Raw genomic sequence first — 22,099 nt, forward strand, 5'->3', positions numbered from 1 at the left:
TCGTGTTGATTCATCAGTCACGACACATTTGTTCACCAATAGATATATTATAGGATGATTTTTCATATAAAAAAACTTTTTTTCCTGAATTTTTTTTAATTTCAAAGGTGTCTTTTCTTCATATTTTTCAATAAAAATGTTTTTTTTAATAAATTTTTTTTTTTGATGAAAAATTCATCCTATATTATATTGACTGTTGAAACCCCAAAAGGAGGAGAAGGTTTTATTCTCTTTCCGGTAAACTACAAGAAGTATTGTAGTGTGCTAATTCCTACAAGGACAAGGATCTCTCTCTCTCTCTCTCTCTCCACTGGTGGGTGACCGGACTGGGTTGGGAATATCGAGGCTTGGCACTTGTTAGAGCACGCGTTTGTAAAGCTCTGCGGAGGGAAGTCCTTGTCGTTCTACCCCCAACTGTTGCTGCTTTTATTGTTCCGACTCGCATTATTCTGCAGAAAAAGATGAGCTGATGCGCTGTGAGAGGTGTTTTGTTCTTAATCTCTTCCTTAAAGTATTGCTTGGTGGATACGGAGGAGCTGCATTTCTGGCTTGGACTGATTTGTTCCGGTTGAAAAGATGTCATCTTTGAATTATAGGCTGCTGGATTCGGCTGCAACCTCGTTGATGTCTTCTCCTCTTCGAATTTTCTTCAGGGATGTGAGGTACGGGTCTTGCTTCTCCTCGAGAAACTGTCTCTGTTGTCGTTGACGAATGTATGTCACAGGCATGCCTTCAAATTGGATGAGCTTGGATTGGAGATCATGGGGATTGCTTTCCCTGCGGCGCTGGCTTTGTTGGCTGATCCGATTGCCTCCCTCATCGACACTGCTTTCATCGGTCACATAGGTTGGTCTGGGTTGCTATTTTTGTGACTTGACCATACTTTATCCTGTCTTCGCAATACCTTTACCATCCTATAAATTTTCGCGTATTTTGTCTTAAAAGGTGAATTTCTACGCACTCATTTGTGTCTCTCTAAGATCATCTTTTCCAATCTTTCACTGAGCAGCCGTTGTTTTATGGAAGGAGATTTAAGAGATGCTTGTTCTTCAGCTGATATCAGGTTTTTGTGATTTGGATGGGAAATTTTCCTAGGGTTTCAATTCCTGACCGGTTACGTTGCTTAGACCTGGTTCAACAGACTTGTGATTGCAAATCCTCATTCATGCTGTCAGATGCCTTGGATGATGCACTTGTTACCTTATTTTTCATCTTTCCTTGTGCACGAGGAACTATTGATTCATTTTCCTTCTGCGGTTTCGAACGTTGATAACACCTTCACTTCGAGAACTTCAATTTGTGCATGATAAAATAAATCGTCACTCTTTATCTACTTAAGAGTAAATATATCTATCATTTATTGATAGTCATGCTATTGATTGTTCTCCAAAATTTTCCTTTTAGATCAAGACATATTTGTCTATTCCATACATATGTTGCATCCAGATTGGTTTCATTCCATGGACAACTGAATTGCTATCGGAACATTAATTTTATTGTCCACCTTTTCATCAATCTTATTCAGGTCCGGTGGAGCTCGCAGCCGTAGGCGTGTCTATTGCGGTGTTCAATCAAGTATCGAGAATTGCTATTTTTCCACTTGTTAGTGTCACGACATCCTTTGTTGCTGAGGAAGATGCTGTCAGCAAAAGTCGCAGTGAAGACCCAGAAAGCGGAGAATACCGAAGGTCATTTTCTGAGGATAGTGAAATGAAAGAATTGATAACTCACAATGGTAGGCAATCGCAAGTTTATGATCTCTTGAGAAACATTAATCTGGCAGTTAAAAGTGGTTGGCAATTTATCAAACAGATATTTCAAATATTTAGAAGCTGAGTTACATCAGGATTTATGTCTTATCTGTGTCTTGTGTTGCTTTATCAGATCATGATGAGCATGCACATACCTCGTCTGTCTCCTTGGATAAATCTACTACCATGACCGAGTGTGGGCATCATAAACGCATTCCATCAGCCTCTTCAGCATTAGCAATCGGTGGCATACTTGGCTTTCTTCAAACTCTATTTCTGGTTTTCGGAGCAAAACCCATTTTGAACTATATGGGCATAAAACATGTATGTATTATCATCCTCTGTAAGTTGTCCATTTTTTTGTCATAATTGTCATTTTTTCATTTTTGCCAATGTTCCAGCCTGTTTCATGTCCAAGTTATCATCATTTTCAGTAATGAGTTTTAGGATTGCAAATGATAAAAGAAAGTGATTCCCTCCAGAGAAGTTGCTAATGTGTTAGTAATCATTCACTCAAACAATTGTTGATATCACTTACCAGCGAGTAGGTCTGCAATAGTTTGATCATGATTTGATTCCTTCAGCAAATAGGACAAGACTCCATTTCACACCTAAATACGATAAACCTATGTCTATAATAATTGATGCAAGCAATTGTTTTAAAATGTTTATCATCTCATGGGTAACATCCTATCAGCCTGTTCAACTTTCATTATTTCCTAGTCATTAGTCAGGAATGTGCTAATCTAGAAATGTGTTCCTTGTATATTGGGACATTAGGTTCTTGAAGAATTCATGCTTTGGTATAAAAGATTGTAAACACCATGTTTTAAACATTACATGACAAGATCATTTATGTTAAAGATAATACCACATATGTGGAAGCAACAGTTATTCTCAGAGGTCCTAGATGTTGAGGCTCTGAAAAGCCTGATAATGGTTACTCCTTTGTGAAGTTTGAGGATCTTTTCTTTATATCTATGCTGATGTCTTTTTCCCAATTTATTTCAGAATTATTTGATGTAAATTATGCCTATACAATAACAGGGCCTATTTGTCAATAGGATTCCCCTATGATGACACCAGCATGTCAGTACTTGACATTGCGGTCCCTTGGTGCTCCAGCTGTTCTCTTGTCTCTGGCCATGCAAGGGGTTTTTCGAGGACTTAAGGATACAAAAACTCCTCTTTATGCAACTGGTAAGAAAAACTATAAACGGTTCTGATTGTGCTATATCATGATAATGTATTAAAAGTGAAATTATAGGGATTCATGTAATTTAGTTCTTTTTTTCTCACTGGCTTCCTATGTTTCTAGTTGACATTGAACTGCAAACAAGGCTTTCAAACCCATAACAGAATCCTGTTTGGATCTAATATTTTCTTTCTTTACGTGCCCCTTGTAGTTCTTGTGCTGCTGTTTTGAGTTCCCTTGCATATCATTTTGACTTATTTATGTGAAAAATTCAAGTACCTGTCTTGCTCTTTGTCTATGTTATGAGAAACTTCAGACATTACTTTCCAAGTCTAGCACTTCCTATGTGTATAAAGATTTATTCAGTTTTTGTTATCTCGATTTCATGAGACTGCAGTCTTAGCAACTGAACTTCCTTTAGGTTCAATATCATGGAGCATATAAGAGTAAGTCACTCATTTCCGCTTCTTCACCCACACCCCTCATAGACGATAGAAGTTATCTATTCCGGTCACTATACATGTTCATATTACATTTGATGTTTCAGTATTTTTGTTGCCAAAGCATCTATTCAGTCGCAATACTGGAAGGCAATTCTTTATTAAGATGCTTATGCATATGCAGTAATATTCAAGGCCACATCTACTTTTACAACCCAAGTTTGATATCAAGGTTAACGAAACAATTTCCAAGGTTGAACTAAAATATATAATTATATACAAGTGGATCAAGCAGCATCCTCATAGGTGATTTTGTTTTTGATCTTTATCCATGTTTCTCCACAATTCAGTTAGCATGATTTTGAATTTTATTCAATTATTTGTTACCAATAACATTACCGTGATATTTGAAATGTTTATTCTGTCAATATCAGTCCATCTGCTTAATGGTCTCTTAGAATGTAAAAAACCGCAAAGATAGAATATAGTGGTGATGCAGTTGATCTTTGGTGGTGATTCGTTTAGTAGTTCTGATATAATTGTCACTCCCATGTAAAACCCTATTGCTTGTGTTCTTTCAACTGTTACAGTTACATGGTTTGGATGACCAGCTAAAGTTTTTTTTTTTCTTCTGACTAGCTCAGTTGTTGGAGATGCAACCAATATAATTTTGGACCCAATATTTATATTCGTGTTCCAATTAGGTGTCAGTGGTGCCGCTATTGCTCATGTTATATCTCAGTAAGTTGTCTTATTTCTCTCTACATACATGCAGTAAGTTTCTCTAATTTGCTTTAATTTTGAACAAGAATTAATTGCAGAAAACACTAATATGTTCATTTTCCAAATCAGTTGCGGAAAACATCAATATGTTCTTTTTCGTTTTGTCATATTTCATTCCAGATACTAAAAGAATTTAATGCTTTGTAGATACTTAATTGCATTAATTCTCTTGTGGAGATTACTGAGGCAAGTTGATATCTTGCCACCTAGTATCAAAGATCTGCAGTTTGGTCGATTCCTAAAAAATGGTAAGTAGTTCATCGTATAAAGCTGTCATGCAATATTTATCATGGTAGTACAACATTTATCAGTTGTATATTTTAAGACATTTCTAGCTGTCAAAATTAGGAGAAATCACCAAGCTCTGCGACTAGATAAAAGCAATTGGTAAGAACTGTCTCAGAATAGAAAGCTGAAGAAATATTATGATAGTGGTAATGCATTTCTTGTACGTATGCATTAGAATTTGGCTTTCAACTCATATAGGTAATTCACCATGCTAATAATCCTCCTTGGCTCTTGAAACCAAGTTATTACTGCATGCATAATAAGTGTTCTTTATTCTGCAGAATATTGACCTGTACTGGATTTCAGGTCTGCTATTGCTTGCACGGGTGATTGCTGTAACATTCTGCGTGACATTAGCAGCATCAATGGCTGCACGACAAGGATCAATTCCCATGGCTGCATTCCAGATATGCTTGCAGATTTGGTTGGCAACTTCTCTTCTCGCTGATGGTTTGGCTGTTGCTGGACAGGTTAGGAGGCATCTGCGTTTACATGTGCTTGATTGTTAGTAGCAAACACTGATGTTGGATGACACCAAAGAAACTGAAATCCTACTTTAACTAATAATTTTTGTGATGTTCTTCATCACAAGTGCCGCAAATTTTTTTCATGAAAAATTTATCACACAAATGAATGTCTTGGCATGTTACATGAACAGATAAAGTATTTTGGAATGAGAAGAGAAGCACCTACCTATAATCAAGTTGATGTCATAGGATCATTCTGCTACGTCTTATGTCACTCTCATGGTAATCACACGCATGCACGCACACAAACACATGCACACATGTACAAGATAATCCACTGTCTGTGATATTGTTTTCCTGTCTCTTATTTCCTATTCACAAAGATGATCCACACACGGCAACTTGTCTTGTCTGATAGTACTTATCTCCTTGAGCAAAACTGAGAAGTAGAGGTACCTGAAGAATGTCATGGCTAGTTGCTTGACCAAGTTAGAACATAACAGTTAAGGAACTTGTGTGACTGTCCATTGTGATGGTTTCTTGTCTACCTCTTATAACCTGGCCAAGGACTATGCCAACTATATAACTTCAGTCTTTTATTTTTCCCCTGCTTTTCAATGCCACAATATAGTGAGGGTTATCAAAACTTTTGCAGGCAATACTTGCAAGTGCATTTGCCAGAAGGGATCATGCTAGGGCAACATCCGCTGCTTCGCGTGTTCTGCAGGTAACATTTTCCTATTGACTAGTCAATTTCGTCTCAGTGTCCACTAGTTCTAATTTCATACTTGGCGGCAGTAATTAAGTTACACATCACTTGCAGTGGGGTATGGTTCTGGGTCTGGTCCTATGCATCATACTTGGAACCAGTTTGCAATTTGTGTCAAGATTATTCACCAAGGATAATGAAGTGCTTCAACTCATTCATATCGGAATTCCGGTAACTAAGTTCATTCTCAGAAGACATATATATTATCATCCGTTGCATTAAAAATAATCTGGCTGGGCCATTTTGAAGAACTTCTCTGTGATCAGATCATCCCACCAATAGGTTAAAAAGAATATCTCTGAATCACATATCTACTTATTATATGTTTATGTCCCTGCAGTTTGTTGCTCTTACTCAGCCAATAAATTCTTTGGCCTTTGTCTTCGATGGCATCAACTATGGAGCATCAGATTTTGCATACTCTGCATATTCCATGGTACCTCGAGCAGAATCATGATTTGATGACAGATAAAGTGGCTCTATATCCCTCAATTTTTTACATTCAAAGTGCATCTTGTTATGTTACATTTCAGGTCCTGGTGGCACTAGTCAGCATTGCATGCCTGGTTGTCCTGTCATCTAGTCATGGTTTCATTGGAATCTGGATAGCTCTATCAATCTACATGAGTTTGCGAATGTTTGCCGGTTTCTGGAGGTAATATTCGGACCTTTTTTAACAATTTACTGTACATGTTTTTTTGGTTAGTGGTGCATGGCAAGGCATTAAACTTGGGCATGGAAGATGATTCTGTTATGCTTAATACGTCGCTTTGTGTAGAAGCATGTTAAAAAGGAAAACTTTCACACTCGAGATGACAATCTCGCATCCTTTTACAGAACTTCAATAAAAAAGGGAAGACAAGAAACCGTCTTCTGTAATCTTGAATTTTTCGAAGGTAGGCGTCGGGGCCGTAGAGGCGGCGGGCAGCCTCGTCGTAGGCCAAAGCCGCCTCCTCGGCGGTGGGGAAGGAGCCGAGCCAGAGACGGGTCCGCTTCCTGGGCTCCCGGATCTCGGCCACCCACTTGCCCCACGTCCGTTGCCGGACTCCGCGGTATTGGCAGGAGGCGTTCTGGGGGCCGCCTTTGCCGCGGGCGGGGCCCTTGCCCTTCTTCCACGACCGGAGGGGTGCCTTTCGGAGGTGGTTGTCCATGGAGGAGGAGAGGAGAGCGGGGATCGAGTGGAGTGGAGTGGGGTGGGGCGGAGAGTGTGTGAGGCGCGGGATACGTATAACGAGAGAGAGCACGCGATGGATGCATGGCTTAAATGTTGTCACGGTTGGAGTAGGGTTTTAGGAAGGCATGTAACGTCTACCTGACGATAGAAACATTTTGAAGCCGAAAAGAGCCTTTCACTCGATGGTGGTTAGCGAGTGCTACGTACGATTCAATAATTAATACAAGAGGACTCGAGAACCTTTTAAGAAATAATATCCACCTAATTTTGATGAAGATGGAGAAATAATATCCATTCAAAATGAAAGATATTTTGAAACTCTGAGCACAAAGGACGTCAATGGATGTCAAGTCACGCTACAGCCGCAAATTTATCAGCAGCACTCGAAGTCGATGGGTTGGTGTCTCCAGCCTTACCTAATCAATCATACAAAAACATAAAAAATGTAGTAGTAGACAACTAAGCATTCTGTAAAAATGTAGGAAATAGCAAGCTTATGACTTTGTAAGTACAAAATGCAACAGGCAGTGAGTTAACATGGGAATGCACACAACATGTTCCATCATCAACTCCAACAATTACACACAAATCATGCTTTATCTTCATTGCAACAGTTATAATACACCACAAATGGACAGATCTACAAATACAACTACTGAGTACCATTACCTTTATCCCCTCTCCTTCTGTTGCGCCATAAAAGTCGAATAGGCGTACCAGGAAAACCTGCATCCTTCCTTAGCTGTTTTTCCATGTAGCGCCGGTAGGTTTCTGGAAAAAGCTTTGCATCATTGACGAAGAAAACAAAGGTAGGCGGTCGTATAGCAGCCTGCAAGTGTAAAAATTGCACAATTTTTAAACGAAAATAAAAAAAAGGAAATAAGGTCCGTGAATGCTTATTATATAAGTGGATTTCTGACTGCCCAGAGAGTGTGTACCTGAGTGCTGTAGTAAACACGCCCTCGTTTGCCACCTCTTGTTCTTGGCGGTGGTTTGAAGGCCAGAGCTTCCTGCACCACCTGATTAAGGATTGAGGTACCTAACCTTCTAGATCGCTCCTTTTCAACCATGCCAACATCAGCAATTATCCTGCAGAGTGATGGTAAGCCAAAGAAGAATGCAAAAAATTAGTATTTTACCATTTACTTCTAAAGAAATTAGTATTTCCCATGCATCTTTGGAATTATTCTTTTGTGATCATCTAATAAAATTTTTATGATCCTACCTTATGGAGCAATCATGTTGAGGCTCCTATTTTGGCCAAATATGATTTACAAAATTTATTTAGCTATTAGGGCATTAGTTTAAAGAGTCCTAGGAGTCTCCCGCATGGGATCTCATGGGATGACAAATTTTCCATAGAAAAGGTCCTGCAGTTTAAAGTTTTTATCTGAAGACAAACTTTCAGCTTACAAGTCCAATCTCCCTCCCTCTATACAACCGCTAACCAAAGAAATCAAAGTACAAGGATTGATACGGAAGTCCACTGCAAGCTGAGGATACCCATCTCTATGAAAAATGAAGTCCTCTGCTTGGACTAAAACTACTATTTGAAAGAACTTTTTTTAAAGAAACTTAATCCAATATGTAAAATTAGCTCCAATGCTCCTGAGAAGAAGTAAACATGCAGTAGATTGAAGCTCAAAACATACGCTTCAGTAGACTACCAAATTAAAAAATAAATAGTGTACCAAAGAGATCAGATATATACTTATCCACACTGTGGCCGCTAATTGCGGTCGAATAGACAATTGGTGCCCAATCAAGCAATCGGACCTTTTCCCTTACATCTTGGTCATAGTATGTTGTTGTCTGTTGATTCTTGTTTGGTATTGTGTCCCATTTGTTTACAACAATGACACAACCTTTTCCTTCTTTCTCAATTCTTTCACCAATCCTGACGTCCTTCGCAAAAGCAACAAAGAGGTAAGCATGAAAATTTTAGATAACACAAACCAATAAAATGATGACAGAAACTCCGAATCACAACATAGCACTGAATATTCAGTAACAGAGAAAAGGAAGATAATTGCAATAGTGGCCTTATGAAGTACCATAATTGATCTCGTCAAGATCCAATAATCCTTTAAATATAAATTATGAAAAAGATCAGAAATGTTCATGCCCTAAACAATTAATTAAGACAAGGACTTGGGAGCAAAGCAAGTCCATATAATATAGATTTGTCCTTTATATAGACTAAAAATGGACATAGCTGTTTCCTGGCCATGCTACATATTATTCTTTAACTCAAAGTTGTAGGGAGAAATGTGTTTCCAGCTTGAAGCTTTTGATGGAATTCCCTCGAAAGAAAACTAGACACTAGGCTTTAAACCTAAGCACCTCTAACATCCTGTCACGGACAAACTTCTAAACAAGGTGTTTGATGTAATGCTTATGTATGTCCGTGTCCTTTGGTTTGTTCATGTCTTGTACAGCATGTAGGGGGACGGCCGAAGGCTTAATAGTCCCATTTTAGTTGGGTTGGTGGCCTCTTTAGGCTTGTAAATAAATGTAGTGTCATGTGGACACGTGCGAGAGATTCTCGGTCTGTAATGGACCATTTTACCCTTTGTTGTGCCACTGTTCAGAGCTTATAAAGTCTGTTTGTAATTTGCATTGTCTATGAAGTGTTTTTCGGAGATGTTTGCTTGTGGATCCCGATTGAGGCGTTCTCTCTAACCCGTTCTCTCTTTTGGTGGTCCTAAGGGACAATGGGAGGCTTCGGGGAGGCTGACCTTTGCGGACGGACACGCAAGGGTGCCGCACGACTTAGGCAAAACCAGCTAAGTCCGTGACAATCCGTAGCTTTGTGGAATGTCTTGCTTACTGACCCTTGTATTATCATTTGCAACTGTTAAATTCTTGGTTATGTTTGATAAATTTTCTAAATTTCAAAACTAAATGAGGTCAATTACATGTTTATGGTTTACTTATGGGCCAACTAGTCACCACAATTCCAAGCAACTGAAGTCTCTTAAATAAATTGTGTGCAAATTTCCTCATGTTTCCCTACTTTTCTCCCTTGCATTCTATTCTCATTTTGTACTATGCAATAATGTTTCTTAGATCCCATGGATTAATAGATTGCATGGTTAAACCTTGAATGTACACTCCATGATTATTTCAGTTGGAAGCAGCTTCAACTCTTTGGTTCTCAAAAGAAAAAAAAATCCAACTATCATTCAAGATATATTCTTAAAAAGTATTTACTTGAAAAAGAGTTGATAACTGTTTCATGACCAGCCATTATATGAGGTTATCTCCAGTTCTCCACTGTAAAATTCAGGTAGTGTAAAGTTTATGCAGCAATCTTACTATTGCACCATTCATCATTCTTCAGCAGTCTAATGGACCAACTGCAGTAAGCAGATTCTGAAGCAAGAACCAACATGGGTTTATCTGTGCACTACAATTTTCCTTACAGGTCAACAAGGCATGTATAGAGCACACAACATCTCAGGCATATCAATGTTGCTAGTCCATACTAAATATTCATCTAATTGTCCCATAAGATCACCGCCAAAACATTTTCCATCAATATGATCCCAGCTTAAAAAAATTACTCCTAATCATGAAGACTTTAATGGGCAAATTGAAAACAAATTCTTCGGTATGTTGTCTTCAACCTTCTCTGAAGTTATCACAGATTCCCACCAGAAATAAACATCAAATGTAGAGGAAGCATAATAAATCATCTTTTGAGTAGTAGACTTGTACAAAATCAACCATTTGTTTGCACTATAAGCTTATGGATCAAGTAACAACCTTCTAAAATTTTTCTTAATATTATAGGCAACAGCCTAGAAGCCTAAAAGCCGTTGGAAAATTTACTAGCACATATGATTGAAAACATTTTTTTAATAACTCCCATGGCTTAATAACTCCAAATTACCTTATATTCTTGTCACAATTTTTTAATGAGATACACCAAGGTAAAGCACAATGCACACCACTCTGTTTCCATGAAAAAGTGACCTGGGATCATATTGCCAACTTCCAATATCACTTCACCTTGATAGTGACTGAAATACTTCTTAAATTGCAAAGATTTGCATGGACACATACACACTGCCTTCAAACCAATAAAATTAATCTGGATAAAACTGATCCATCCATAAAATTCACAAGACAACCAAGTTACGAAGAGCATAGAGTTAAAAAAAATACCTGTTCTGTAATACAAGCCATGGCTTCAATAACAAGAGCTACCACATCTGACCGACAGATGGCTCGCAATGCCCGATTTACTGATAATACCTCAGTAGTGCTACCAGCAGATGCTACTGCCGCTCTTTTTCGGATGCCAGCAGTGTCAATGAGCCTGTACTTCTGCAAAACCATGTTAAGTTACTTTTTATGCAGTGGTATGAAAGAATTTTGGCTATTCAATAAAGCATACTCTAATACAACAGTCAGCATTTCATGTTCCCCTTTCCATTGATAATGTCAGCCTCTAAAATACACTGATAGTTTCCAGTTCAACACTAGTCAAAAGAAAGAAAAATCTTTCTTACAAATAATACTATCGACTGTAAGCAAGAATCTTAAAATAAGTGTAGTATGTCTAAATATGATAAGATTTAAGTTACAAGGTCAACTTAATCAAAGCGAGATACAGGCATGCACATTCAAACGTGAAAAGACTAATACTCCGTTGCTATAATTCAGCTTCAGGCCACTGTGTGAGCAAGTAAAGATCAAGTACAACAAAAATCAGGACGATCAATAGATACTGTCCATGTCAAATATAAAAAACAAACTTTACAACATAACAATACCAAGATTTATGAGATAAAAATATCAGCAAACATCAATAGTTACAAAAACGAATCAACTAATTATTATGTTCGAATTGCTATGACAAACTTGGCAATATAATCAGACTGAGACAGAGGTATGCACATCTGAGACATGAAAGACTAATATATCAAATTACCAGTGCCATAGTGCAGCTCTCAATCCATTGTGTCCACAGCTAAAAGTCAAATGCAAATACTAGCTGCTAGCAACTAATAAAGTTCAATAAAACATTTAACAAACAAACCTGTCCATCTGGTCCAGTAATTTCAGTATCTATAGCATCACGAGTTGTCCCACTGATTGGGCTAACAATTGTTCTATCCTCCCCGACCAATGCATTTAATATGCTACTTTTCCCAACATTTGGTCTACCAACAATAGCAATAGAAGGAATGTAGTTTTCTTCTTCTTCATTGCTGTCTGAGGCCTGCAGAGAAAGATTCATTTATACCTATCAGCTGAACAAATCAAAGGTAACTGGACTGCATACATTATGCAGTTCAACAAAAGAACTAATATAATACAAAAGGGATGGAAATTCCATTCAGAATCAATTACCAACAAAAATTCACCTACCCTTGTCACCTCCAAGGTATCTTATTTAACCATGTCCAATCATGAATACAATAGTGCAATCTTTCCTATAAATCAGCTTAGGTCCAAAGTAATCAATATTGTTTATGCATAAATAGATTTAAATTTTTTTACTCAATGTTCTCCATATGTGACATGTATACATGCATTCATCATTAAGTGCACCAATAATCATGTCTATTGCTCCAAAAGTGAAAGAATTAGGAAAATAATATATTGAGTTAAGATAGAATTAGGAAAATAATATTATGTAGCACAATTAGATTTATAACCATTAGCTAAAATAATGTACCTCAATAGCTTTCAGTTCTGAACAGACAAGATCAAGGAGCTCCCCAGTTCCAGTGCCGGAAATGGCTGATATTGGCAAAGGAGAAAACCTAATTGATAACCCAAAAGGATGAGCACATGAAACTAAAAGTAGGAACAAATTGTTATTAGTAAAACATTGCAAAAGAAAGAATAGGCCTGCTTTATTCATTAGCTATGTGCAAACTTCATGAAAAGTAAGCAGAACAAGAAGAATAAGATTGTGAAGATACCTAGTTTTCTAGGCATGAGATTCAAGGATTAATGAGTGCACTGCAAGAAGAAACAAAGTAAAGGGAGATGATGAAAACTGGAGTTTCAAGATAATAGAGTTTCCTCCAAGTCATAAGATGGAATCTGTAAGTCACAGGATGCAATCCTTCAGTCGAGTCAATTGGAATCATCAAGGAATAGTTTTCACTTCCAACTGAGTTCCTTTTCAGCTTTGAGAAAGAAGTCACCAAGTTTAGGGGCTGATTGCAAGTATCAGTTACTACCCGAGCATTTATTTGTCTGCTTCAGCTATTGACAAGCTTAACAGCTCGTCGTTTAGTGTTTCCATGAAGAATGGATTACATAGGTTAATTGGTCTAGAAGATATGGATTTCCAAGATGAATTAAATCTGCAAATATTTAGGATTGAGAACTCGATTTGCTTAAATTTAGAATAGCATTCTTGCAAGAAAACAATAGGGGTTTGTAGGAGAGCTAGTTCGAGTTCAATGATGATAGGTTATGGTCTATATGGTTAATGTAAATTCTAATAAAAAAAGTTCAGATTAAGGAAACATGCAGATTATTTAGATTTCAGCTATTAAAAAAAATTAGAGTAAACGAGAAAGCAGTAACAGGACAGACAACAAAAGAAAAGGGAAGTACTAGAATTACTAGGGTTCTAGTAATCACTCTCATAAATGAAGGCTTTCCATCTCATGATTGTCATAATGTCATAATGTGGCATCAGTACATGACACCTTTCTACTAGGATATGATTCCATCTCATGCTAAATAGCCATGCCCATATGCCAGTTAGCACATGACAAAAAAAGTGTCCTAGCCATATGTTGGTACATCTGACATGGGCATGCAAGATGCATGCCAATACCCTTCAAACACAGTATTTTTAGTGTATGCTGACATGTGCCATTAGAATAACAATATTGATTTCCAGAAGATCATATGATACCATTTCTTGAATCCAGTAACCATAGAATTCTGCTATACACATGGTTATTTCATTCTCATAGGACATCTTATCAAAACAAAGAGCAGAAATGATGATGAATCTTACCCTAAGGACCAAAATTCTGATGCTTGCATCAGTCCCTTGCGTGGAGATTCACATTTATTTACGGCAAGGATAACACACTTATCCGAGTAATTTTTACGCAACCAGTCAGCAATTTCCATATCAGCTGCTACGAGGCCAGCCTGTTTATTACAGCAAAAGAGCCTCAGTGAATGATAAAACGGTCATCCACGCTGTAAATAAACTTCGTGAAACAGTCGAACATGATTCAAGAAGTATATACCATCATGTTTATCTAAACTTCAAAACTTAAAGGATCAAGGATCTCCGAAGGGCATAAGAACACATGAGAGGAGTTGCATTTCCAGAGGACATAACAACCTCATAAATGCCCTCCAAGTCTCACCACCAACAATAAATAAACTCTAATACAGATATCAACATGCGCACTTCACTCTCAAATAATAAGAGATCAAATCTAAATTTGCTTTACATTAGGTGTCTGTGCCAGAATTTGGTGGCAACTTGGTTATGGTTTACATATTATTCTGGACAGATAGACCGCTACAAGTAAAAAATTAGTATAGATTTGTATGAATAAACTAATGAACTGGAATATAACAAATTCTCTGTGGTAATTTGAGAGTTGATATATAGTCAGAAGAACTGAGATAATTTGCTTGCAAAAAACACAGTGAAAGCAAAAAAACATCTAGAGAAACTGAAGATGCACAAACCTTGTTGCCAAAAACGAAAAGCACAATACTATTATTTTAGATAAAGGATTAAAAGAAAATGTTTTAAACAATAAAAGAACTAGGAGAGAATCAAAATGTTAAAACTTCTAGAAACATAATGAATTTTTTGTATGGAAACATTTAAAGAAACAAGACGAATTAAGGATAACACATGGAGGCTAGGGATACAACGAAAGCATGAAAATTGACAAAATATCTACAAAGAAATATTATCATTTAGGAATGAGTTAAAAATGTTGAAGACAAAGTTTCTTTTTCAGTCACCAAAATTTTGTTTGGTTTCCCTGGAAAATGTGATTATTTCATCAAATGCAGGTCTTTTAGTTGCCTATATTTAGTCTCGCTTCTATTCGCTTGGAGAAAATTTAGGGCCATGGTGACCATTTTTCCTGTCAAACTGAACCACGACCTGATCCAGCTCTTCCTTAAAACAAAATCCCTGATCCACCATTTTTCTGGATTTTTGTTCAGAGCTGCAAGGATTTCTAGGCCTTCACGCCACCTCCACCAAATTCATGGCCTAGTCTCACCACAACTTTGGAGATGCCCATAGGATGTCAAGGAGAAGGGCAAGGTAGAAAAGAGAATGTTGTTCCAAAAAGCTTTAAAACCCCAACAAATTGACATGTCATGCCATCATCAAGCACTATGCCAAACACTGGTGGAGACTAAACATTTTTTTGAGAATTGAAACTTGCTTCCAACTAAAACCAAACCCTCCTGATACCTGGTTTGACCAACATAGCCCTTTCCCTGTCCTCCTGCCACGCATTCCTACCAACACTTCCACTCAAACACCTTATTAGATGAATAAGCCGCAGTCACGAATGCAACACCAAAAAAATTAGATGCAAGTTCTCATTGGCAAATTCAAACAGCCCCATGATCAAATCTTAGAAAGTTGATTATACAAATATGTACAAGTCCAGACTTTTCATTCACGTCAAGTTGAAACATGAAAGTTCCAGTTAGGTCTAATTGGACAACAGTAGTCAAGGTCTTGTACCTCTTCTGCCTCCCTGACATGCCACACCATGCTACAATGTTAACACTCAGTAAGCCCTCACTTGAGTAGATCAAGTTATCAACTTCACAAAAGTAAATAATTGTCACTATATGCTTGAACAAAATTTTAAAATGTCCTCAGTTCATTCTACCATTTCATCTTGATGACATACATCAAATAATCATGTGTCTCCTGCAATCTTGGCAGGATACACCATTTGAGTGGGTTAATTTGGACATGCAGCTTTAGTTCCATACAACAAACAAAGGAAACATTCATTGCTAGTGGGAATCATACAGGTCAGTGTTCAGAGTAACCAAGCTTCCATATAGGAAGGTATCAATTGTAGACAAGAAAATGTCAGACTATAAAACTAAGGAATTATAACTCCCTGTAGCTCTTCAGGGAGTTATGGTTCCTTGATGTTGTACAGGCTGCAATTGGGTAAAGTTCCCTGATGTTGTACAGAACAAAGTATGTAATGGAAGATACTTTCCGTTCCTTTCTTATTTGGTGAAAGAAGAAAATGGGGCAGATACATGAGAACGTGGCAAGCATAGTTTGACGCTTCAGGTTCCAGACCCCTGCTGGTTTACAGCTGGACCAGTACAAATCTAGTAGTACATGGCAGCGTCCCGACACACAGAATGTTGGTCAGTGCAGCAGAACTATTTTGTTAAGAGTTGAGTATCCACAGTGTTGAGAGGTATGTGGTGCTGTCTGTGCCGCCAATCCGACAGGCCATCAGACTGGGGATACATACCAGTTCAACAAAACATAGGACCATGGTGGTAAGGTAGAAAGCATGGAGTGGACCAGTTACTTTCTCTTTCTTTGCAAAACAAGAAGTGAAGAGCACAAAAGACATGGGACTGGCTTTTTCAATGAACTATGCACAGGTACATGCTCTTCTCCAGTCAATCAGAAAAAAAAGTATGGTGATGAACATTAAAATAAGAAATAAAAGATATCCATCGAGCACTAAGTCAAATATAGCTAACCTGGCCATCAACAAGAAATATTAACACAGCTGCTTCCTCCACTGCAGCAGTTGCTTGTCTCTCAATCATGGAGGGCATCCTAGCAACAGCTGCTTCCCTAACAGTAAGAGGAATCCCATCCATACCAACAGTTGTAGTAATTGCAAGTTCTTCCATAACATCAATCTGTGATCTGGAAAAGGTCATAACTCCACCAGTATCCACTACCATAAACTCATGGTCCCCCCAAAAGGATCTTCCATATAAACGATCTCTGGTAACCCCCGGTTCGTCAACAACAATTGCCCTGTTCCCCTGTCAAAATCTCTATGATATCACTACAACTAAATCCAATCCCTACAAGAAACAATATATAATTAAATGTGCTTAACAACTGAGCTTGCTGGAGTAAATGAATTGGAAGTACCCCCACAAGCCGATTGAATAATGCTGATTTACCGACATTTGGCCTTCCAACAATAGTTACTCTTGGAAGAAGATGGTCTGGAATCTGGATTGAAGATAGTAGAAGAATCAATATAAAGCATGCCTTCATCCATGTGTTTTTTTTATGATAAAGGGATAATCAAGAAAAAACAGGAACCACATAAAGAAAAGAGCGCAGGAAGTTATTCCTATGAAAAAGTTTTTCTAAGAAACAAGCTGGGGGTATCAACATAGTTAAGCTAAGGCTTTGATAAAATAATGACATGGAGTTTTCAGTAGACTACTAGATATAAAGTCAAAATTACTTTGTGATGTGCATTTATATAGATCTAATAGTTCCTAAAATGTAAACTTTTTTAGCACTAGGCATTTCAGGTAAGGTAGTAAGTCTAAGTCAACTGCCGGCTCAGCACGTATCAGTTGATATACTCCATACAAGCCCAAGACTCTGAAATTTGAATCCACACCTCAGGTATGTTATTAAAGTATGACTCATTGGCATCAGAGAAAACACATTCAAAACTCTTAAAATCCCACCAAAACCTTTTTGGCTGTATGACTTTCATTAATTAGAAAAACCTTTTTTCAACTCCAATGAAAAAAAGAAAGAGACTTAAGCAATGTCATGTATATACTTAATCTTTGAAATATTATCTCAACATTGTATTTTTAGTTTCATTATATCTGAATATTTTTTTGTTTATTTAGTTCTCTTTTTTAGTCAAATATATGTTATTGCCATGTATATACTTACTCTTTGCAACTATGTCATTTCTAAATAAAATACACGACTGGTGCACATTATAAAATTACTAAAATATGCATAGGTTAAATTAAGTTTCACTTGTATGATTGCATCTCAACTAATATCTCATATGTATATAATTCCTCGTCCATTCCTGGAAAGATACCATATACAGTATATATTATATTGATAAGTAGTACAACTGCATAAAAGTTTTTTTTTTCTGTTTTAAGTTTTAACTACCTATCGTTCAGATATCATGGACCAGGGAAAAACAATAGAAATGCATCGGCACCTACAAGTGTGTATATATCTATGTTATATAAAATATTATCTTTTTTACATAAAATATAAACTTAATTACTTGTGGATGTTCCTCTTTATCTGATGCACTATCCATGTGGATATCTAATAAGCACACCGACTTTAGCTACTCAACTACACTGATTTGAGATAGTAGACAAATGAAGTTAAGGATACATATCCTTTGGCTGCTCTTAAGTCTTATCCATTTGCATTTTGCATATGTTATTGTGTATGTCCATTTGATAGGAATGTGTCAATGGAATGTCTTCTTGCTTAATCAGTTGGAAGTTGCATGAGATTTTGAGACTAGTACCCATAACAAGTTTAAAAATTAGACGCATCTCTGCATATTGCTGAGAAAAAAACTTGTTTGCTTATATAGTTCTTTTTTTTCCTTTTATTTGCTTTGTCGTGTGTGAAAAATAATTATCTATATTTCTGCACATACAATTTGCCAATCCAATCTTCAACCACCGAAGGTTCCAGATCTAATGTTGCTCTGATCATAGGATTTGCTCCAGAACTTCGGGTATAAAATATAAGAATCCAATAACTCAAATGCTACATAGAATCTTCTAGTCCATGATTAGATTGGAAGATCTGCTAGGGAGTCTGTTACAGAAACATACTGACATGTTTGCTAGAACTCTTCTTTAACTTCTGCTTCTCACTTGCATGCTTCCTCTCACTGACCTCATCTTCTACAAGGATAAAAAAAATATTTATTCAACAACTACAAGCTGACTAAATAGATTAATATAAAAGCACAAACAGCATAGAAGCTTAATAAGAGAACAAGTAGATTCTTCAAATATTGATATTGATGATTATAATCTTGCTGAAAGCTTAGTTGACTTATCAAAAGCAACATTTGCAAGTCGGAACTATCATGACCCTGGACATGCCTATATTATGCATAAGCAGCATATCTTTTGGTGTTTGGATCTGTCAAGGGTGTTTTCACGGGTGCCTGATACTGAAGGATAACTTTCACACAGTAATTAAAAGAATACAGATCAAGTACTACAAGAAAGATCATGAATCGAACCCATACTGTCGGGTAGTTGAGATGATTCTTGAGTCGACCGCCGACAATTGTCAGGTCTGACTTAAACCAAGAGATATGGAGGGTTCAAATGGTTGCAGGTGAAGACAGATTTTAGCCAATCTCTTCCTTGCTAAATATAGCTAATGAATTTTAGCCTTTATAAAAGTTGACAACTTGACACAACTTTTGTTAGTAAATTCAAAGAGATCCCGGCATTTACTTGGTGTAGAAGATCGAAAATAGGAAAATTCATGACTTTCAACACATTTTGGATACATATTTTTCCAACAACAGTTTAATTCCCATTTCCAATAATTTTGATGTGTTTTTGACTAGTACAGTTTCACGGCTTTCAAATGACTCTGTAATAGATAATTTGTTAGTTGCGGACAGGGGTCATTTCCATATTGCTATACAACCCAAGGTTCGCAATACCGTACCGTACCGGTATTTCGACCTGGGCTCGGTACCGGTACGGTATGGTGTACCGAGCGGTACACCTAGTGCGGACCGGTACCGGGCGGTCCGCATACCGCTGGTCTGTCGGACCGATACGTACCGCCCGTACCGGGCGGTATGATTCGGTATGGCAAACCTTGATACAACCATAATAAACTAGAACATTAATTACAAATACTTCATGTTTGAATGCAAAGATTATTATTCAGCAGTACTGTACCTGACTTATCATCATAGTGTGCAACAAATCCAGGTAACTATCAATAAGCTGCTAATGTGGCACATTCTTCACAACATATGCCAGCCAACGTTGAACATACTGGCATGGTGTACTACATAATGCACGATGGCATAGAATATGGGTGTTAAGCATGTGTCTATATCGGTTGATACTGAAGGACACAGATGCAATTTCTCTGCTTAGGTAATTTGTCATGTGACTGGGAATGTTAATGACAAGATGCCACAACCATGCCACACATCATAAACAAAAACATGCTACAACTGACACAAGATTAACATGCTATATGTAGATCATTCTATTTTCTACAGATCTTCTGCTACATCAAAAGCTTATTCCTCCTTGCCTTTCATCTTTTTTCTCCTTAATTAGTATTGAAACATTGTCCCAGGTCATGGGAAAAGAGACACAGGAGTATGGATTGCATGCCAAAAGAATAGGCAAATTACTTCCAAGATAGTAACACATGATAGTCTAAAAGTTCCCAAATAAATGTGCTATTTTGTTCAATTACATTGTCAAAAAAGAAGCATGACATCAAACATTAATTACTAAATGTCAGGAGAAACATTAAGGAATTAGACATACATAGTTTAGCTTAGGGTGAACCATTAAATCACATCTGTGCATTCTAACGTTATTGTAAAAATTATAATGTAAGGAATAAGGAAATTGTTGCAAAAGAGAAACATTATCAAGAATGAAAGAGCATTGGGATTTCCAAAGTTTTCACTAAAAAATTTGGAAGCATAGTCTAGAAGGTTTCAAGATTAGTGGAAATCTTGATCAAAGAGAAAGAACCGATACCAAATTGAACTATGTCTAGAAGACTAATCAAGTTCCCACAGCCAAACCCCTAACCTAGTTTCTAATTTGTGAGTGCTTTGGGTTCACCCTCTTTAAACTCAAGAACGCAATAAAACGTTTCAAGAATTGTACTTCCAGGGTTCTTTTTAATTTTGGTATCAGAAAAAATAACCTTAAGAACACAATATTTCTTCAGGGAGAAGGTTCCAATTTCAGGGAAATTCTGATAGAAGAGAAAGAACCCACAGCAAAACCCCAAACCTAATTATTATTCTGCTTGTGCCTCTGGTACGCACTAAAACATTTCAAGAATTGTAGTTCCGGAACACTTCCTAATCTTGGTATCAGACGAGCGAAGAACGCGAGAGTTACTCAAGAAGAAGGTTTCAGGAAAACTTATAAAAGAGAAAGAACCGATACCGAAGCCCAATTCGGTGGATAAAGATTGGGAGTACTGTCTGACAGCATCAATCGCCTCTTCCTCCATCGATTTGAGGTCGAGAGAAGAGAGATCATCCTCCTCCTCCTCCTCTATTTCCCAGTCCTCCTCTTCGTCCCATTCTTCCACGTCTTCTTTCTCGCTGGACACGCCGTCGAGCCGCCGCCGGAACGCGCACCGCCAGAAGAGTCTACCGCGAATGGGGCTCGAATTCGGAGAAGGAAATTGCAGAGAGGGGCATGCCGAAGGGCTTTTGCAAGGGACTGGACGGAAAAGGAACGAGCGAGAAGCAGAGACCGAGGGAGTCGCGGGAAGAAGACCGGCGAGCGAAAGCGACGCCATCGTCGTCGGAGGGGGAGTCCAAGGAAAGAGGAAGCGGCGTGTTATCCGCTCGATGGGAAGCGGGAGGACACCAACGACTGGCGCCGACTCTTGATATAATGTATTGTCCTTTTTCGCCTCACCGAAGTCTTGATATTTACAACGGAGTCCATCAGAAAAATACGAGGAATGAAATCATATTCCAAAAATACACAAAATAAAACAAATAAATAATATCTCATTTTCCAGATTCATTAACAACTCTCCATAATGTTGATTTTAACTATATTATGTTTTTCTACTCGGTTCGATTAGGTCAAGTCGCACTAATTATGTTCTTATAAGAATAATATAGGTTGAATCATGTTGGTGTAAACAACTTTAAGTCGTGGCCTCGGGGCCAACGCGGCTTAGTTCGGATCCGGATGATGGGGGATCTTCCCGGGGCGGCCCTTGAGACCGCTGAGGTGGTCGATTGCGATGGTCCGATCGAGACAGAGTCGTTGTTTCCTCTGGGAGGGAACTCCTCGCTTGAGCGTTTAGTGGGAGGCCTCCGTCTTCGCACCAGCACACAGGTCGGGTCGGGGGAGCTCGGCCCGACCCCTCCGACGATCAAGTTAGTGAATAATTGCAGGGGGTTTTTTATCTATTGTGTTCTCCTCTCTCTTTTCCTCGGAGCGCGAGGGTTTTTATAGTGAGAGTTATCGTTGCTTGATGCGC

At 37.9% G+C, this 22,099-nt stretch overlaps 2 protein-coding genes across 10 annotated transcripts; one reads left to right on the top strand and one right to left on the bottom strand.

Moving 5' to 3' along the window:
• The first annotated feature begins 239 nt into the window (after positions 1-239).
• LOC135634116 (protein DETOXIFICATION 42-like) lies at positions 240-15,918 on the top strand. Of its 6 annotated transcripts, XM_065144344.1 has the most exons (14): positions 240-483; positions 597-662; positions 725-846; positions 1,526-1,735; positions 1,885-2,075; positions 2,816-2,951; positions 4,031-4,127; positions 4,317-4,417; positions 4,764-4,927; positions 5,580-5,651; positions 5,748-5,864; positions 6,034-6,129; positions 6,227-6,348; positions 6,531-7,045. In XM_065144344.1, exons 1-14 carry the CDS (start codon positions 470-472, stop codon positions 6,904-6,906), a joined length of 1,884 nt encoding a protein of 627 aa, XP_065000416.1. In that variant the 5' UTR covers positions 240-469; the 3' UTR covers positions 6,907-7,045. The 6 variants fall into 6 exon arrangements, with proteins under 6 accessions (XP_065000416.1, XP_065000414.1, XP_065000429.1 ...); XM_065144342.1 differs by having other exon boundaries at positions 241-662; XM_065144357.1 differs by lacking the exon at positions 6,531-7,045 and adding an exon at positions 15,794-15,918 and having other exon boundaries at positions 244-662.
• Positions 7,021-21,473, bottom strand: LOC103979879 (uncharacterized). 4 transcript variants are annotated; one of them, XM_065144306.1, is made up of 12 exons: positions 21,040-21,473; positions 18,698-18,762; positions 16,994-17,077; positions 16,588-16,881; positions 13,865-14,004; positions 12,557-12,644; positions 11,915-12,097; positions 11,038-11,199; positions 8,579-8,772; positions 7,806-7,956; positions 7,537-7,696; positions 7,021-7,283 (listed from the first exon to the last, which is right to left on the bottom strand). In XM_065144306.1, exons 1-12 carry the CDS (start codon positions 21,398-21,400, stop codon positions 7,219-7,221), a joined length of 1,947 nt encoding a protein of 648 aa, XP_065000378.1. In that variant the 5' UTR covers positions 21,401-21,473; the 3' UTR covers positions 7,021-7,218. The 4 variants fall into 4 exon arrangements, with proteins under 4 accessions (XP_065000378.1, XP_065000373.1, XP_065000384.1 ...); XM_065144301.1 differs by having other exon boundaries at positions 18,698-18,765; XM_065144312.1 differs by lacking the exon at positions 18,698-18,762 and having other exon boundaries at positions 21,040-21,179.
• Positions 21,474-22,099: the final 626 nt, after the last annotated feature.

Source organism: Musa acuminata, chromosome BXJ1-3 (genome assembly GCF_036884655.1).
Source record: "Musa acuminata AAA Group cultivar baxijiao chromosome BXJ1-3, Cavendish_Baxijiao_AAA, whole genome shotgun sequence".
NCBI classification, from domain to species: Eukaryota; Viridiplantae; Streptophyta; class Magnoliopsida; order Zingiberales; family Musaceae; genus Musa; species Musa acuminata.

Coding starts and splice junctions, on each gene's coding strand:
- LOC135634116 (XM_065144342.1), top strand. CDS start 577: ATGTCATCTTTGAATTATAGGCTGCTGGATTCGGCTGCAACCTCGTTG. Junction 4,418..4,763: donor TGGTCGATTCCTAAAAAATG/GTAAGTAGTTCA, acceptor ACTGGATTTCAG/GTCTGCTATTGCTTGCACGG. Junction 5,865..6,033: donor TCATTCATATCGGAATTCCG/GTAACTAAGTTC, acceptor ATGTCCCTGCAG/TTTGTTGCTCTTACTCAGCC.
- LOC103979879 (XM_065144301.1), bottom strand. CDS start 21,400: ATGGCGTCGCTTTCGCTCGCCGGTCTTCTTCCCGCGACTCCCTCGGTC. Junction 12,098..12,556: donor CAGAACTGAAAGCTATTGAG/GTACATTATTTT, acceptor CTTTCTCTGCAG/GCCTCAGACAGCAATGAAGA. Junction 7,957..8,578: donor AGCGGCCACAGTGTGGATAA/GTATATATCTGA, acceptor ATCACTCTGCAG/GATAATTGCTGATGTTGGCA.